We start from the raw sequence: 18303 nt of genomic DNA, 5'->3' as shown, positions 1-18303 counted from the left end.
CTCACACACACACACACACAGGTGGCTGATGGAGGCACGCTTCCAGCCGGCCGTCTGTCTGTCCCCCTGTTCACCCAGCAGTTTCGGACAGCACAGCAGAAGAGATCAATCAAGCTTCTGCTACCAGCTGCTGCCATCGAAAGCTGGGAGCTCCACCATGCAAGGGCTCCCAGACCCAGGGCAACACTTACCAAGACTTCTGCAAGGTTGTCATTCGAGGAAAGTTTACCTGATTGGAAGCTACTCGATTTATAGAAACACAGAAACACCTGCTCTTCTCCTCCAGAGCTGTGAAACAACACAAGGGCAAACAGTAGTGGCACTTTGTGCTTCAACAATGTCAACTGTTGACACGTTCAGTTGTGGTGGTTTAACCCGGCCGGCAGCTCAACACCACACAGCCGTTCACTCACCCTCCACCCTCCCTCTCTGGGATGGGGGAGAGAAACGGGAAAGTGAAGCCCATGAGTTGAGATAAAGACAGTTTATTAAGACAGGAAAATAATAATAACAATAATAATAATAACAATAATGATGATAATAGTACTAAGAATAATAATGTGTACAAACAAGTGATGCACAATGCAATTGCTCACCACCCATTGACTGATGCCCAGCCTATCCCTGAGCAGCTGGCTCTCCCACCCCAGCTAGCCACCCCTATGTATTGTTCAGCATGACCCCAGATGGTATGGAATGCCCCTTTGGCCAGTTTGGGTCAGCTGTGCTGGGTCTGTCCCCTCCCAGCTCTTGCTGCACCCCCAGCCTGCCCACTGGCGGGACAGAGTGAGAAGCTGAAACATCCTTGGCTTGGTGTAAGCACTGCTCTGCAACAATTAAAACATTGTGGTGTTACCAGCACTCTTCTCATCCTAATCCAAAACGTAGCAGCCTACCAGCTACTAGGAGGAAAATTAACTGTTCTAACTGAAACCAGGACAGATGTTTAGCCCGGAGCCTCTATGACTCCATTGTTTGTCTTTAAGAGGCATTTTTCTCACTTCGAGTGAAACTGGAGGGAACGGCCACACTAAGGAGTCAGCGCAGCGCTTTTGAGCAACTTTGTGCAAAATTCAACCCTGAACCCCCACCTAATTATATGACACAGACGCAGACAGGGTTTTTCTCTGGCCATTTATTAACACACTCGCCCAGCGTGTGAGGGCAGCCGGGGGCCGGCCCCTCCTTCAGGTGACCGGCGGTAAGGGCCGGGGAGCGGCCTCGGGCTGCGCAGGGCGGGCTCAGGCAGCGCGGAGCCATTTCTGCCGCCCACGCTGCCCCGGCCCGGTACCACCGAGCGCGGGTCCGCCAAGAGGGAGAGGCAGCCCGGAAGCCGCCTCCTCCGCTGCCGGCTCCCCTTGGCCCCGCCCCCTTGCGGGCGAACCGCCGCTCGCCATTGGCTCCCCGCCACGGCGCGCGGCGCTCTCGCGAGGCTTGGCGGGTTATGTGCGGGCGGCGGGCGGAAGTGCGGCCTTTTCTGTCGGCGTCGCGGCGAGGGCAGGATGAAGGCAAGGCCGCGCGGCGGGGGCGGCCGGGCCCGCGGGGGGCCCGCGCCGCAGATGGGGCCCGGTGCCTGCTGGAGGGGCGCGGGCACCGCCCGGGGGGGCGCGGGGCGCTGCGGGGGGCTGCGGGGGGCCGGATGGCGGCGGATCCCCGGCAGGGCCGCCATGGGGACGGCGGCCGCCATGGGGGCAGGGTGGCGGCTGGGCCTGCGGCTGGGGGCCGGCAGGGAGCAGGGGGGTGGGGGGGGGGGGAGGTTGTGTGCAACGCGCGTTGTGAGAGCTTGAAGCTGAACGGCGCTCGCTGTTTGTCCGGTTAGCTCAACATCTCCTTCCCAGCCACCGGCTGCCAGAAGCTGATCGAAGTGGACGATGAGCGCAAGCTGAGGACGTTCTATGAGAAACGGATGGCCACCGAGGTCGCGGCTGATTCTCTTGGTGAGGAGTGGAAGGTAAGGATCCCAAGGGCGTGACAGCCACAGCCGAGCTGCTTAAGGTACAAAACCATTTCCAGGGTGTAGCTGTAGCATTTTAGGGTATTTGCATGGTGCTGGTTTGAAAGCTTCTCTTAAAGTACGTACTGAATGCATTCTTCATAATAAGTTAATTTTTGTTGGTGCTGTCTCCTCAGAAAAGGAAATAAAAGCTATTTTTCTCATTTTACATGTGTATTCATAACCCAGACTTTTATGTTGAACGCATATTTCTGGTTCATGATACTTACAGGCTTTGGTTAGGCTTAACGTTAAGGAGAAGAAAATACAAGGATGGATACCATTCAGTTTGATGGATCTTGCACAAAATTTGTAATCGTTAAGAATTTTATTTTTGGATATGCGTTTTTAAGAGAAGTAGAGTAAATGTAGATCATATCTTAGCATGCTGTGTTTCATGTCTGTGTTAAACGAAAATCTTGAACTGTTGGCGTGGTGTTGCTTCAAGAAGCTCTTCATGTCTGCAGTAGTAGTAACTTCTGAACCACTGGCACAGCAGCTGTTCCAGACAGTGTGTTGCGATCTCTCCATTTCTGGGAGTAATAGAGATGGGCAACTAAGATGTGTGTTTCTGTTTTCTCAGGGCTATGTTGTCAGAATCAGTGGTGGCAATGACAAGCAAGGCTTCCCCATGAAGCAAGGTGTCCTCACTCATGGACGTGTCCGCCTTCTGCTCAGCAAGGGCCACTCCTGCTACCGCCCCAGGAGAACTGGAGAAAGAAAACGCAAATCTGTCCGGGGCTGCATTGTTGATGCCAACTTGAGCGTTCTGAACTTGGTCATTGTGAAAAAGGGTAAGAGCCTGGGTGAAGCAGTCAAAATGTAGAAATAGGCACCAGGGAAGAGCCTCTTTGCCAGAGTTCTGCGGAATGGGAACTGCACAGTCTTAGAGTAAAAATGTATCTTGAAATCCCTCTTGAGTGTTACATTGTAACTTGAAAACTGGTCACTGGTTACTGAAATGTTTTCATTGCTGCCAGCAGTACCATTGCATTAAATCATCAAAGGGTAGTCAGGGTTGTCGATGCTGGCAGGTGTCCCCAAGGATTACCTAGTATTTTTTTTATGTATTTTAAATTCAGGAGTGTTGATGAATTGAACAGGTGGTTAATAGATGCAGGATTTTTTTACCATGTTTAAACTCATTCTCTCAAAGGTGAAAAGGATATTCCTGGGCTGACAGACACAACTGTGCCTCGTCGTCTTGGTCCCAAGAGGGCTAGCAGAATCCGCAAGCTGTTCAATCTCTCTAAGGAGGATGATGTCCGCCAGTATGTTGTGAGGAAACCTCTGAACAAGGAGGGTAAGAACTGAGACTTCCTAACTTTTGCCTTGATTTTAGGCGCTTTTCAGCAGAGAGGTATCAAGTTTTCTGCATTTGTGGATGAGAAGTTGACACTAATGTGTTTTCCACTTTTCCATCCTCCATTTCACTCTCAATCTCTTGGCGTGATTTATTTCTAAATATTTTATATACTCTGATGTTATTGGTGGTTCTAAGAAAAATTGAAAAATAATTTTAATAAAGTGAGGATAAATCAGGGATAGAATGATAGAATGTTTTTGAAATGTTTCGTAGATTCATAGGACCATCAAGGTTGGAAAAGACCTCCAAGATCACTTGGTCCAACTATCCCCCTACCACCAATATCACCCCCTAAACCATGCTCCTAAGCTCCACATCCAGCCTTTCCTTGAACACCCCCAGCGACAGTGATGCCACCACCTCTCTGGGCAACCCGTTCCAATGCCTGACTGCTCTTTCTGAGAAGAAATGTCTCCTCATCTCCAACCTGAGCCTCCTCTGGCACAGCTTGAGGCCATTCCCTCTAGTCCTGTCACTAGTTACTTGTGAGACGAAGCTGAACCCTTGATTTCCTTTCAGGTAGTTGTAGGGAGGAATGAGGTCTCCCCTGAGCCTCCTGTTCTCCAGACTGAAAGATTTATATCAGGTGGAGATAGAAAACAAAATATAGAGCAGGTATTGGTAAGACTTTTCCCCCGTGCTTTTATGACAGCCTGCAAAACGAGCTGTTCCTGGGAGGTCAGTGTTCTGCTGTCTGTCTGTCTCTTCTTGCAGTGTTTAATGTCTGGTTCTGTTGCATTTGATCAAAACATGAATGGTGAGCATTTTTAAAAAGAAAGATTGTGGTGAAGTGCAGGTACTAAGGGAAGTTACTGGATAAAAGGCTGCAAAGTGAAATTTTTTCCATCATAGGAACCATGTTGTTTGCTAAAGAACGCAGTCTTGCTCGACTGGTGCAGACAGTTGCTTGTCACTTGAGTAGTGAAATTATACAGATGTTTGCATTCCTGTTTGATTGTTAAGGACTTGTGGATTTGTTTTCTGGGGATGAAACTTGAAAGTCTATGTAGAACTCTGAAGAGCTTTTTAAATCTGAAAATGCAGTGGCTTGGTCTGAAAGCTAAGTGATGGCTTTCCACATTCATTAAATATTTTAGGACTATGGGAAATGATTTAAGACAGGCTTGCTGAGAAGCAAGGAATTTTCACAGAACTGGAGGGAGTTAAAAATGCATTGCAGTTGTGTAGCATTAACAAAACAGTTTTAACGTCTGACAGTAACTGAAGCACTTCTTGCAAAACCTGTTCCTGCTGAACCCTGTTTAAGTTAGTGTATGTAGTATGCAAAGTTAAGTTCCACTTGCTGTTATGGTGATGTTCTTTTTCAAGGTAGTTAGGGGAGGAGGCTGAAGGTCTCTTCGGAAGGAAATTTTGTCACTTCTGCCTTTCTACTGAAAGACCTCAGTGTGGCCTTTCAATATTTAAAGGGGGAATATAAAAAGGATGAGTGAATACTATTTTTTTTTCAGACATATAGATAGTGATAGGACAAGGGGTAATGGTTTTGAACTAAAAGAGAGGGGAGATGCAGGTTAGATGGTAGGAGGAAATTCTTCACTGTGAGGGTGGTGAGGCCCTGGCACAGGCTGCCCAGAGCAGCTGTGGATGCCCCATTCCTGGAGGTGAGGTGTTCAAGGCCAGGATGGATGGGGCAGCCTGGTCTGGTGAGAGGTGTCCCTGCAGGGGGGTGGAACTGGGTGGGCTTTGGGGTCCCATCCAACCGGATGATCTTTGGGTTCTAACCTGGGCCATTCTGTGATTCTACTGACTCATAAGTCTATTCTAGGCAAGAAACCTAGGACCAAGGCTCCTAAGATCCAGCGACTGGTGACTCCCCGAGTTCTGCAACATAAGCGCAGACGTATTGCGCTGAAGAAGCAGCGCACTCAGAAGAACAAGGAGGAAGCAGCAGAATACGCCAAGCTCTTGGCAAAGAGGATGAAGGTACGTACACCCCTCGTAACATGGCTGTTCAGAGTATCTTGCACTCTAGAAAGAAAGGGATTTGATAAACCTGACTGTACACCTAAAATGGTACCGTAGTTAGCTGATTGTGACTAGCAATACCTGAACGTGAGCGTAAATATTTCTGGTCAAACATCTTTGAGAGTTGCTATTCATTTTTGCCAGTCCTGGAAGAGTTGAATTAATAGGTCTGGTTTGTTTGTGAGAGCTGATTTTGAAGAAAATAATGGACAGTTACAGCCTGTGACAATGATAACATTTTTGTGGTAGCAATTTTATTTTAATTCTAGGTTAACTAGGGTGTGTGAGCATTAGAGTGTTTGTGTAGAGAGAGGAATTGCATCCAGTAGCTGGCCTAGATGGAAGGTAACTGGAAGGTAACTTGGCAAGAAGTTGTTTGGGTGAGTTTGCACTTGAACCTAAAGCAGCAATGACTGCAGAAGCAATACTGTTACAATGTTTAGCATGGTAGTCCAATGTTTTGAGACTCGTGGACCGTAATGGAATGTAGACAGAATTCCTGTATGTTCTGAGCTTGCATCAGTATTTTTTCACCGCAGTTTTGGACACCGATGATCTGGATTGGTTAGAAATGTGTGTCTCTATGGGTTTGGGTACTTGTAGAATTTCTTTGGTCTGGGAAGAAGGGAATCTGGATTCTGCTTTAATAAGTGAAGGACTAAGAGCTTGATAGCATCTGACACAAGATTGATCATTTCATGCTGTTTTGCTTTTCAGGAGGCCAAGGAAAAGCGCCAGGAGCAGATTGCTAAGAGGCGCCGGCTTTCTTCATTGAGAGCTTCTACATCTAAGTCTGAGTCAAGTCAGAAGTAAAGATGTATGTGAAAGTAAAATAAACCCTTTTTGTGGTTGAATTTAACTGAGAGTCATGTGCGTGTTGTTCCCAGCTTTTATCTTAGAAGGAGGAGCACCCAGACCTAAATGGATCCACAGTCCTTGGTCTTGAATCTGTTCTCTTGAGAACTTGCAATGCATGTTCATGCTTTTTGTGAGAAGTTCCAGTTTGTAATAATTGTACATACATCCTGATTCTTAGAAGCAGAATTTACCTGCAACAGCAAAATCCTGTATTGTGGTTATGTAGTGGTTTAATTTTTTTTTTTGGTCATAAGTACAGGACAGTGTTTCCAGATGAGGAAGGAATACACTTGACTTGGTACTGAGCATGTGATGGTAAAAATCTAAAGTCTGGGGATTCATCGAGTTAAGTGCAAGTATTTTGCCATTCTGTTTTTGAAGTTAATACTGAATACAGAGAATGAGTAAGCGGTCTACTAAAAGGTTTGCTGCAGCAGTTTCACTCAAGGATAAATGCTAATAACCTGCATGTATTTAGAACCCATTTTGTGGAGATTCATTAGGCTGGTGGGAATTCTATGATTTAGGAATATATAAAGTATTGGCGATGGATTAAGCTGTGTCTAAATAGATTATTAGGTGCTCTTAAAATAGTAATCAGGATCGACCTCAGTTCTTTGTTCAGATAAGTTTGTGCTTCTATTGCCAGTATAGAAGTTAAGAAACTTTAATTTTCTTGTGTGCGTAGCAAGGATATTTAAGCTAGGACTTTACCTGACTGGAAACAATTTTTGAATATCTTGAATGTGGAATCTGAACTCTGAAAATCTGAAATCTGTGAAATGGGAGTTGCTGATCTTGGATAAGGGTATAATTTGCTATGAAACAGGTGCGTGTGGCTGAAGTCTCAGACCAAGAAAATTGCACAAAGCAGTTAATCTCAGCTGCCAAACTTCTATGACAGCTTGACTGCTCAGGTGGAAGAATTGTATGGACTATAATTGATTTGTAATTGGAAAAATGTAAGTAGAAAGTGCAAAGTAAATTGGGTTAATGATAGTATTTAAAGCACAAGTTAAATAAGAATGTTGGGTAGTTTCATAACGTGAATTATCTAGAATTTACCATTTTACATAAAACAAAGCTGGTAATTTCAGTGTGTGTTTTTTTTTATGGAGGCCATGTTGGAAGGGGCAGTTACTTCTTGGTCTTCCAAACCAGAGCAACTGCTGCCAAAGTTGTGTTAGTGCCTGAAAAAAGGTTGTGGGATGGATGCTGGTTGTCTTTGTCAAACTGTCCTTGAGAACACAGCCCTGTCAGAGCCAGCAAATTCAATTCTTGTAATGCAGAAGCAGAGGCATTGTTCTTTAGGCCATCAACAGCTCAGAGGTTAATGAGATACAGAATGCTGTCTGCATGCACTTGACAGCTTTGCCACAGTAGGATCTGCACTAAAACTCTGCAAGGCCAGCTGCTGTGGGGGTCTTCTAACATCATAGTATGAATGAGGGCATTGAGTGCACCCTCAGTAAGTTTGCAGATGACACCAAGCTAGGTGCGTGTGTTGATCTGCTTGAGGGTAGGAAGGCTCTGCAGGAAGATCTGGATGGGCTGCACCGATGGGCTGAGGGTGACTGCATGAAGTTCAACAAGGCCAAGTGCCGGGTCCTGCACCTGGGGTGCAATAACCCCAAGCAGAGCTACAGGCTGGGAGATGAGTGGTTGGAGAGCTGCCAGGCAGAGAAGGACCTGGAAGTGATGGTGGACAGTCGGCTGAATATGAGCCAGCAGTGTGCTCAGGTGGCCAAGAAGGCCAACGGCATCCTGGCTTGTATCAGAAACAGTGTGACCAGCAGGGCTAGGGAGGTGATGGTCCCCCTGTACTCGGCTCTGGTGAGGCCGCACCTCGAGTACTGTGTTCAGTTTTGGGCCCCTTGCTACAAGAAGGACATCGAGGTGCTTGAGCGAGTCCAGAGAAGGGCGACGAAGCTGGTGAGGGGCCTGGAGAACAAGTCTTACGGGGAGCAGCTGAGGGAGATGGGCTTGTTCAGCCTGGAGAAAAGGAGGCTCAGGGGTGACCTTACTCTCTACAGATACCTTAAAGGAGGCTGTAGTGAGGTGTGGGTTGGTCTGTTCTCCCACGTGCCTGGTGACAGGATTAGGGGGAATGGGCTAAAATTGCACTAGCGAAAGTTTAGGTTGGATATTAAGAACCTCTTTACTGAGAGGGTTGTGAGGCACTGGAAAAGGCTGCCCAGAGAAGTGGTGGAGTCACCATCCCTGGAGGTCTTGGAAAGACATTTAGATGTAGAGCTTAGTGATATGGTTTAGTGGAGGACTGGTTAGTGTTAGGTCAGGGGTTGGACCAGGTGATCTTGGAGGTCTCTTCCAACCTAAATGATTCTGTGATTTCCACAAGACACTTCTGTTACACATCTGTTTCTTCAAACAGAAAGGTCTTTAGGGGTCTAGTATTATTTTTACTAAGAGATTAATGAAGTAATTGCCATAGAGGAGGGAGTCTGAAAGATACTCAATTGTGAAAGAAGGCTTGAAGCACTTGGCCAGTTAACTGGCAATTTCTACTGCTTAAATTTCATCTCAGCCTGAAATGTATTTACTTTCATTTTGAACCTAACCCCACAACTATGATTTGAGGCAGGAGGTGCACGAGTATCTCTTGCAATCTGCAAGGGTCCATCACTGTGAAAGCACAACTCTACTTCCTCCACTGCAAAGTCACTGAAACAAAAACAGAATTCCCAGCAGGTGTTAAGTGACATACAGCTGCACACTTGCTCCCACCCACCTGGGTCAGGGATGGATGCTTCTCCTGGCCAGCAGAGGGCAGCAGCTCTATCAATAGGAAGCCAGGGTCCTTGACGTCCCTTCAGCCAAGGTTTCTGCCTGTGGTGGTTTTACTGTGCTAAGCAGTTAAACACCACAACCGCTCTCTCACTCCCCCTCCTTACATGAGGAGGGGAAGAAGTAAAAGTAAAGAATGACTCACTGGTTGAGATAAGGATAATTCAACTAAAGGGAAAATAATTATTAAAGAAATATTATTATTAACTAAACAATTTTAGGGGGGAAAAGAAGGAAAGGGAAGAACAAACAAAACAAATGAAGGCTGTGTGGAAGTGCAGAGGAAAGAAATTACTCTCTACTTCCCACAAATGAGCGATGCTTGACCACGTCCTTGAAGCAGGGCCTCAACGCACGTAGCCAGTGTTCGAGAGGAGGACCGACGTTTTCACAAGAGCCCACCCCTCCCCTCTTCTTCCTGTTTCCTCCTTTTATTGCTGAGTGTGACACCACATGGTACGAAATATCCCTTTGGTTGGTTTAGGTCAGCTGCCCTGGTGATGTTTCTCTTCTCACTTTTTTTGCCCATCCCCTAGGAGGGTTAAAGAGAGTCCTGATGCTGTGCCAGCACTGCTCCGTGGCAGACACAACACTGGTGTGATAACACTGCTGTTCCAGCTACAAGTGCAGAGCACAGCACTGTGTGGACTCCTGCAGGGAATGTTAACATCCCAGCCAAACCCAGTACACTGCCTCCAGCAGCCTGTTTTTCATTTTTCTCTGCCTTTATTGGTCTTGCTATGTGTGTATGGCTCACTTGTGGTGCCTTGGAGCCATCCTCTCTCATGAATGAAATCTGCCCAGGACAGTTCTGTTTTTTGTCTTCCCTCTGCTCTGTCTCGACTGCTCCAGCTCTTTCCCACCATTACAAATTTACTGAGATACTCTGCAAAAAGATCCAATGAGGCAGTTGAAAGTCTCTGGTTTTGCCCAACTACAAGCTGAATTTGCATTTAAGATTAAATTCTATCAAGCAGGTAAGGTCCAATGGTAAAAGAAGCTGAACAAGTGAAATTTCACAAAGGATTTGTACATACTTTATTTTGTGAAATACAATAAAAAATGTTTATTCCTCTAGAATATCTATACAAAATTTAGAATATGCAGAGTGCCCTTTTAATCTCAAGCAACATTTGTCACATGTACAAAACATTATAGAAACACTCATTAATCAAAGCACAGTAAATGGATGCCATTTTTCAACAACTCAAAACAGCCTCTAAACCAGTGCAAATTATATTGCGTTATAGAAAATTCCCCAACTCCATAAATTCATAATTTATTCACACCACATCCTCTCATCCTCATGACAGTTTATTTTAAACTCCTAGGAGGAGTTTAATGTGCTTCTATAAACATCGAACAATCCCTTTAATTTGCACCACTGATTGATGCAGACTGAAAAACAAAAAGGTAAAACAATCCTTTTCTTTCACCATATGCATAATGATATACAGCAGAGTAGGAAACAGAACTACAGTCCAATTCAAAAGTTGAGTTTCAAGATTTAGAAGTTACAAGGGTGTTTCATTTATTTTTTTAAAGGTCTATGAAGAAAAGCTGAAACATAGAAGGCATTGTGAAGTTTTTATTAGTTAAAAGAAGAAAAAAAAGGTATAGTTCTGCAAGGTGCCCAGCTTACCATTTAATGAAATAAAGTTATCTGCACTGAAGTAACTTTGAAAAGAGAGAATGAGTGGATTCTTCAGTTACTTGTATTTAATAATTTGTTTAAAAAATATAATTTCTATGATCTAATTTAATATACACTTTGAAAATATGCACCTATGTTGCAGTTATTCAAGGAAAGCAGTAAATTCAAAGGAAGGTGTATTATTCTAACTGCAGCAATACAAAAAGCCATTAATTCACAGTTACAGTGGAATAAAAGTACTCATTTAAGTGCAATGTAGCTTGAACTTAACCGATGTGAAATTCCACTAGTACTAAGACAAAGTTGTTTGCAAAACAAACTGAATTTAAAACACACATGCTGATTTCAATACTTTCTATCAAACTTCTATTTTCTAAGCTTGAATTATATAGAATGTGAAGACAAGATATGACTATAAGTAACATACAGATGTTTCTATTAACATGTGAAAGCTGGTACCTTTTACTGTGCCAATACTGCAGCCATATCAGTCCCCTATGCACACCAGGGTTTCGAAGTTATTATAGGTTGGCAATGTGCCAGAATATATTCACAATAAAGAATCTTTCAGAATCCTGATTTTAAAACTTTTAAGACTCCTATTTTTTTGTTGTTTTAATTCTACAAAAAAAAAAAAAAGGTAGTTTGACACACAAGTTGTATCTAGCTTTCATAGCTAGGGGAAAGGTGCAAGATAGTATCTTCTCAGCACTACTAACTGGAATTGAATGTTCTTAGGGCAACAATTCAAGGAAGCTTCTCTGTGATATTAGTTATTCCAATACAAACTTTCTGACTTCTTGGGCTTACTTGAAAGTTCGTTAAGAGTTTGCTCCCACATATGTACACAGTTTGGTTTGTACCCTTATTTTGTGCAAACATCACAGGTTTTGAATGGAATATTGATCTATGACCATTTTCTTCAAGTTTATAAAACATGTTCAAAAACCCATCTTCTGCTTGAGTGCTAGCTGCTAAGTAGCTGTCAGACTATACAGAATATTTAGAGGCAAGGATGCTACTTTTTCTGCTTCAATTAAGAGGAAAACAGAATCAAGACCAAGTTTATCCACCTCCCTCCTCCCCAGTACCCTTGTCCAACTCATTTATGCATTATGGATTCGAATAACCAAGATTTGGATTACCAGGAACAGGAACATTTGTAGGCAACTGAATTATTCCTATGAAGCCCAAGTAGTTTATGCTGTTACTAACTGCAGATAACAATGTCTTAGGCCTTTACTGCCCCATGTTCAGAAACACAGGTGTTTGAAATGAACTCATATGAAGCTTTTGGAGACTTTTCCCCTCTTTAGTTTTAAACAGATTCTAGAGTGTATGGGTATTGAGCCACGATAAGCACTTTTCTTCAGCACAATTATAGTGCTTTTAGAATTTGAATTAGAGAAGTCTGCATCGCACAGATCTACCTAGGAAAACCTGTAGCCTCCACCTGGTTGTAGGAGACCTAATAGTCAGATGGAGGAACAGGAACTGCCACCATGTACTTGCAAGGACAGAAAGCAACTTAACAAGTAAACAGTTGGTTCCCATTCCTTTCAAATTTTTGTGAACGTGTCTTGTTTGTGGTGTTTTGCTTTCTTAAAAAGAATCTCCTTATCATCTGAAAGACAAGATAACTAAATATTTTCAGAATTCTCCTTTTTAATTTTAATTACGGATTTCACTTGAGAGCCAGCTGAGTAACAGGCTATTGAAAACTATGCGTTAGCAATCAAAATTAAAAATATTAAGTGCCCACTTTTGCCTTTACATCTATATTAAAAGAGTTAATATCAGTATGCATTTAATGATTTCAAATAATTCCATGCAGAACTTCTACCACTGTAAAACTGAGTTACATACAACAGGAATAGAAACTAATTTGTAGTGTACAGAAACATCAATACACAGGAGCAAATCAAAGCAAGTTCAGCCATCTTCAAAGGTGACCTGAAATCATGCAGGCATCCTTTTTCCTCAGGTAATATTGTCTTCTTTCCTAGTTTCCGTATGTATGTACTGTAAAGCCTAACATTTAGCACTAGATGTAGTAGACACACTCTACCCTGCCTGTTTCTACTATACTATTTCCCAATTAATCAGTATTTTCATCACCAAGTAAGAAGGTTGTTTTAAAATTAAGCTTTATTACTATTATTTATTTCTGTATTACTTACCATGGTGTAAAAGCAGTCTGAATATCACCAGTTATGTAGAACAGGACTTACTGGACATATTTTTCTTTTTAATGAGCTGGGAGAATTAAGGATCACTAAAACTTCATTCCTTGTAAGCTGAGTCACAATCATATGGTTTATCCATTCAATACTCAAAATTATTCGTGTATGGCTGTACATTTAATGTCAGTATACAGTTATAGAGTGAAATTTGCCCCTTTTTCTATGTAGAGGAATTAAATAGGAAGAATGCTTCAGAGAAACATTTTGTTTAAAAGGATGTTAACTGTGCATGTAAATTATATAAAAGGAGAAGAAGATTAAGTATGAAGAATCAGGCTCAACTCTTCCATTGTGATAGAGGTCTGATATCTACAAGCAACCGTTCATAAACCCCAAAGAATAAAGAACAAAAAAAGAAGTCATTGTGTTCTTCGCTTTTAATTGTTGAGACAGCACAATATTTTCATCAGGAAAGAATCTGTCCAGGCAATATCCCCAATATTAACTTAGGATCAGCACTTTTAGACAAATGCAAGGAATCAGTCTATTATGCAAACATATTTTGTCACAAATAGTGCAAATCCTTTGTTTCATTGTTATAAAAAAAATGCTTTTGATGTTTTAGCTGGAAGTGGTTTCAGACAGATTTTCATCCCTCATCATTTTCAAGAATAAAAATCTTTAAGAAAGGCTAGTATGAAGTAAATACATTCATACTCAGATGGGATTATAGTTTGAGCTATGCTCCTTCACCATGCTACCAATCTTTCTCGTCTTTCTCCAAGAATCATTCCATTAGAAAAGCCACTCAGTTAAATTTCAGCAAAAACAAAAAAATGGAATAAATCTTGTCATATTTCTCAAGTAACAGAAACATTTAAACTGTAGACCCGTGTCCAGGCTCTTCTTGCCAAGGATACGATTACTGTTGTACACTAAATATGAGGTGAGAAAGGATCTAGTTTACAAGATGCAAGCTAACGATGGATTTATCATCTCTTCAGATCATTCATTCAAGCACTTCATTTGTGTGAAGTCACACCTTGACGACCACAATTATAAATACGTTTTAATTGAAATATTAAATTTGGACTAATCAGTGCAAAACAATTAACCCACAGGCTAGCATGAAACCATGGGGGAGGGCAATAAAGAGATCAAGGAAAATACATTTTCAAAGCATACATGCATACAGTATAGAGCATAAATTTTTCAGACAGCATCTGTTTGACAAGCTCTCTCTGAATACTAATGTCTAAGTTTCCTGTGTAACTTGTAGCCATTCATTTCCAAGCGGCTAATTGGAGAAACCTATAATTCTCTTGCAGAAAACATCAGTATGTTCACAGGATCTTCAATTTGTCAGGATAGAGTATATAGGAAATATGAATGCAAGTTTATAGATTTTATGACTACAGACATACATTATGAAAAAGTGAAGTCAAAGATCATTTTGAATACTGAGTGGGACAAGGGTAGAAATTTTAGGTACTGTGATCTGAAAAAGGCAACTTCATTGCAATTTCCAAAACAAGGACTCATATATTTACATTCATACATATATACTGCACAACAATGCAAAAGGTCATTTTAAAGAAGTACTGAAGTACCGAAAGAACCTAAGCATTATGCAGCAGGAAAGGTCTTTCACATTAAAATACACAAATATTGAAGGCCCTTAAGAAAGTCACCAACTATAGGCTCCTGTTTAATTATTGCCTTTCTGAACAGCTTGAGATTCTGGGGAAAGATTTGAGGAAAGAAAAGAACAAATACATGCAGGAAAGAAATTGCAGATAAATCATTGAAACCAACTCACCCTATTAATGTATTTTAAAAACATTTTAAAATCCTTTACACTGTCTCATGAGATGAAAGACAAGGTTATATGCTGTAGATCGATGAAATCACTGACAAATTGCTCAGTTATCACCTTCTAGGATTCAAAAGTATATGTATATATATATATATATCCCCATACTCCTGGTTTGTTCACCTACTTTTGTCTTGCAGAAGTTTAGTTCTGTGCTTTCCTCTTTTTTATATAAAAGGTGCTCCAAAGTACTTCCTACAATACTCAACTCTGCTGCTTGGTGGAGCATCTATTTTCTGCATCTTTTCAAGATCATCCTTTGGTAGATTTTTATGTGCAAGTCTGTATTCACTATCAAAGACCTCTGAAATAGAAAGAGCATTGCTGAAGTCATTTATGAAACCATGTACAGAGAACAATACTGTTACTATTAAAATGCTTTTGGTCATTTTTATATAATAAAAAAATTATTATCTCAAGTTAACTGAACTAGGTACTTATTTGTTTTGCTTTTTTTCCCCCCAAAAATACAACCTCTCAGAAAACTCGAAAAGCATTTTCAGGCTGTAATGTCAAAAAGCATTGCAGTGGAGGCTCAAACTGCACTGTGTGGCTTGCCTACCTCCAGAATATTTCCTATCAGATGCCACAAAGGAAGGGAGTCTCCCTTGTTTGCATAGTGCCAAATAAATGTTAGAGTAGGGGTCAGCAGGAAGCATTGGCAAGCAGGTGTCTAGAAGACACAGAACAACACTACAGGGTATGTAGGTCAGAGAAAGATAGGCAAGAGTGGGAGCAAGTTTTCAGACATAAGGCAAAGCTTTAAGGTAATAACCTTTGTTTAAAATAATTACTTCTTTTATTCAAAATGGAAATTAACATCCCCATCTGGACTAGATTTTCAGAAAAGCAAAACCTATGACAGCAAGGACCTTTTCTCTAAAAATGCAGTAATTGAACAGTTACTCATCGATCAAATGCTGAATTTCTTCACTATTTTTCAGACAAAGTGTACACATATTTTGTACACATACCACATTATTATTATTATTATTATTACTACTACTACTTACCAATGTCAATGTTCTCTCTTCCAAGAGACACCAGAGAGAGGAAAAGGATTTCTCTGTAAAAACTCCTAGGAAATATTGTGAAGGATAAATCAGGGGAAAAATAACTATTCACAGTTTAGAAAGTCACTGTTCAAGAGGTTAATCTTCCATTATGCTCTTTCTGTAACTGTACTGTTATCTTGCTTGTGGAGAAAGCAATTGATCTACATGATCAGTAGCTTAAGGTTTTTTCATGCCTGAATATTTTCCGTAACATGGGAAGGTGTATTAACCCCAACTCTCAACAGTTAGAATGACTATAAAATCTCCCTGCCAAATACACCACAGAAAGCCTCCAGAACAACAAGAAACGTAAAATACAGCACTAGTTATTTGTTAACTAATTCCTGTCTGAGGATTAAGGACAGAGAGCAGGCTTATTTCAGAGATCAGCCATACTTTGTTATTTGTTTCAGAAAGCCAAGATCTATCTTGGAACTTGTACTACTAAATAAATGGATATTAAACCTTTCCTTGTGGAACTGATAAAGATTCTTCTTTACGCAGATTAGTTCTTTTGTTTGTTTGTTTTTAGTACTTACAAACCACAGGAGCAAAGATTAACTTTACATGATAGACTCTTGAACAAACCTTGCATCTACAGTAATTTACTCCAGACTACGTGCTTTTGCATGAAAACCTTTTTGAATTACTGTGCAGATGGCAAAATGTACAGCATTATTTACAAATCTCAACTTGGCTTGTGGATCCACTTTTATTAGCTAGTACTCCAGATTGGTATAATTTCCATAGCTGTATTTAGGTTGTTTGGAGAACATTCCAGGTACTGCAACAGGATGCTGTGCACTTGGATTTGATCTGCTAGGAGTGGAAACACCCAAGTCTATATAATCAGTACCCATGGTTTGTTTGTTTTTTTTTTCTTTTTCTCTTTTTAATTAATTTTAAAATGCTCACTTTGATTAAATAAACATATTTATCCATTTGATTTGGATGAATTTTGCATCTGGCAACAGAATGAATTTTTTTTGTAAACATGGGGAGTAACAAATATTTACAAATAAACACAGCATTTGGTAGACGCAGAAGATACTGAATATTCCTCAGAAATTCTTATGGAATTATCATTTTGAAGTGATTACGGTCTGATCTTACTTAACTTTGAGTGGGAAGCAAGAAAAAAGATTGTCCCTTTACCTTTGTCGTTTCACATCTGGTTTAACATTCTGTAAAAGGAGGTGGATTGGTTTAACAACATTGTTGTGTTGAATGCTTAGTTTGATGTTCTCCAATAAAGTGTTCACTGCCTGCTGATCTTCTGCCACTGTGGACAGTCTCTTTTCAGAAGAATCTGGTAAATGCAGAATGGTAGATTTTTAAATTAGCAAGCACAAATTCACTTCGAAAATGAAATATATATAGAACCTCTATTCAATCTACAGAAACGTGTTACCTTTGTCTGCTTTCCTTCACTACAAAAGTGACAGAATGCATCAAGTATTCCCATATAACAGAGAAGTACAAGAGACTGAAGAGACTCTTGCTTTGGATGTTACCTGTCATAGTTTATTAGCTCAAATATGTTACTGTACTTAGCCTTCTTAGAATTAACTTTTTATTTATTTATATGCAAAGTAGAAAGGAAAAAGCAAACACTTGCTTTTCAAACATGTCTTATCAAAGCCTTTCCTGAAAGACACTTGCAAATTCATTGATGATAACTTTAGGCTACACATTGAAATAAAGTAGAGTTGCACCAAATGAGAAAGAAAGTGATCAAGTCATTTACCATCATGATTTGTTGTTCACATTCCTAGTTCTAGAATAATACTATTATTTTTTAGAAAACGGCTCATGAAGATATAAATTCCATTTACTGGCAAAAAAAAAAAGCTACAGATTAGGCAGTAAGCACATGATGCGTAAATGAAATGCAGACTTAGCCAGGAGCCTAACCATGTTGACTTAAGAGTTTCATAAAATTGTCATTCATTATGGTTTTCCAAATACTTTCTGTAGAGCCGCTCTGCAATACTACTGCAGTTTTTTTTTCCCCCAGCACAACATTTAAAACAGGCCTATGTATATAAATGCACATATTTATGCATTTTCAAGTCTAAGTGCTTTGGGTCAGCTTTTCATATATTATACTCAAATTAATATGCTTCTATAGAAGTTGAGGAAAATACATCTTATTCTGTGCTCTTGAGTAATTTTCTGATCAGCCTGCTTAGTTTTAGGACACTTTGTACAACCTGTTTTTAATTCCTTAGAGCAAGAGCTAACTTTTAGCCTGGACTTTAAAAGTCAAAATGCAAACAGAGAAATTAGGTCAAAGGTTGTTTTTTTTTGTTTGTTTGTTTGTTTGTTTTTTTCATTCGTGTGTTGTTTTGTTGTTGTTGTTTTTTTGTTGTTTTGTTTTGTTTTTTAACTGATAGAAGGTATCTTAAAGTTCTCAGGAGTTCTCAGAACCAGTCTGCCACATGATGCTTTTTCATCCTTCCAAACCAAACTACACTAGGCAAAGGCTTTCTTGGATATTATTTTATGACAGCCAAGTAGGCTGTCAAAT

The 18303-nt window shown here is 40.8% G+C and overlaps 2 protein-coding genes across 7 annotated transcripts in view; one reads left to right on the top strand and one right to left on the bottom strand.

Moving 5' to 3' along the window:
* The first annotated feature begins 1208 nt into the window (after positions 1-1208).
* RPS6 (ribosomal protein S6) lies at positions 1209-6204 on the top strand. Its single transcript, XM_068666899.1, has 6 exons — positions 1209-1508; positions 1820-1951; positions 2577-2787; positions 3150-3296; positions 5146-5303; positions 6063-6204. The coding sequence occupies exons 1-6, from the start codon at positions 1503-1505 to the stop codon at positions 6156-6158; spliced, it is 750 nt and encodes a 249-aa protein (XP_068523000.1). The 5' UTR covers positions 1209-1502; the 3' UTR covers positions 6159-6204.
* Positions 6205-10022: 3818 nt separating this feature from the next.
* The window catches only part of DENND4C (DENN domain containing 4C), a 70455-nt gene continuing 62174 nt past the window's right edge, over positions 10023-18303 (bottom strand). For all 6 annotated transcript variants that reach the window (XM_068668071.1, XM_068668077.1, XM_068668073.1 and 3 more), the window contains 3 exons: positions 16929-17082; positions 15732-15796; positions 10023-15022 (listed from right to left, as the gene is read on the bottom strand). In XM_068668071.1, coding sequence (XP_068524172.1) covers positions 14886-15022; positions 15732-15796; positions 16929-17082 — 356 coding nt within the window. In that variant the 3' untranslated portion in view covers positions 10023-14885. The remainder of the gene's footprint in view (positions 15023-15731; positions 15797-16928; positions 17083-18303) is intronic.

This window comes from Anas acuta, chromosome Z (genome assembly GCF_963932015.1).
Source record: "Anas acuta chromosome Z, bAnaAcu1.1, whole genome shotgun sequence".
Taxonomy (NCBI): domain Eukaryota; kingdom Metazoa; phylum Chordata; class Aves; order Anseriformes; family Anatidae; genus Anas; species Anas acuta.
The sequence above is the reverse complement of the archived record's forward strand: the minus strand, read 5'-3'. Positions and strand labels throughout refer to the sequence as shown.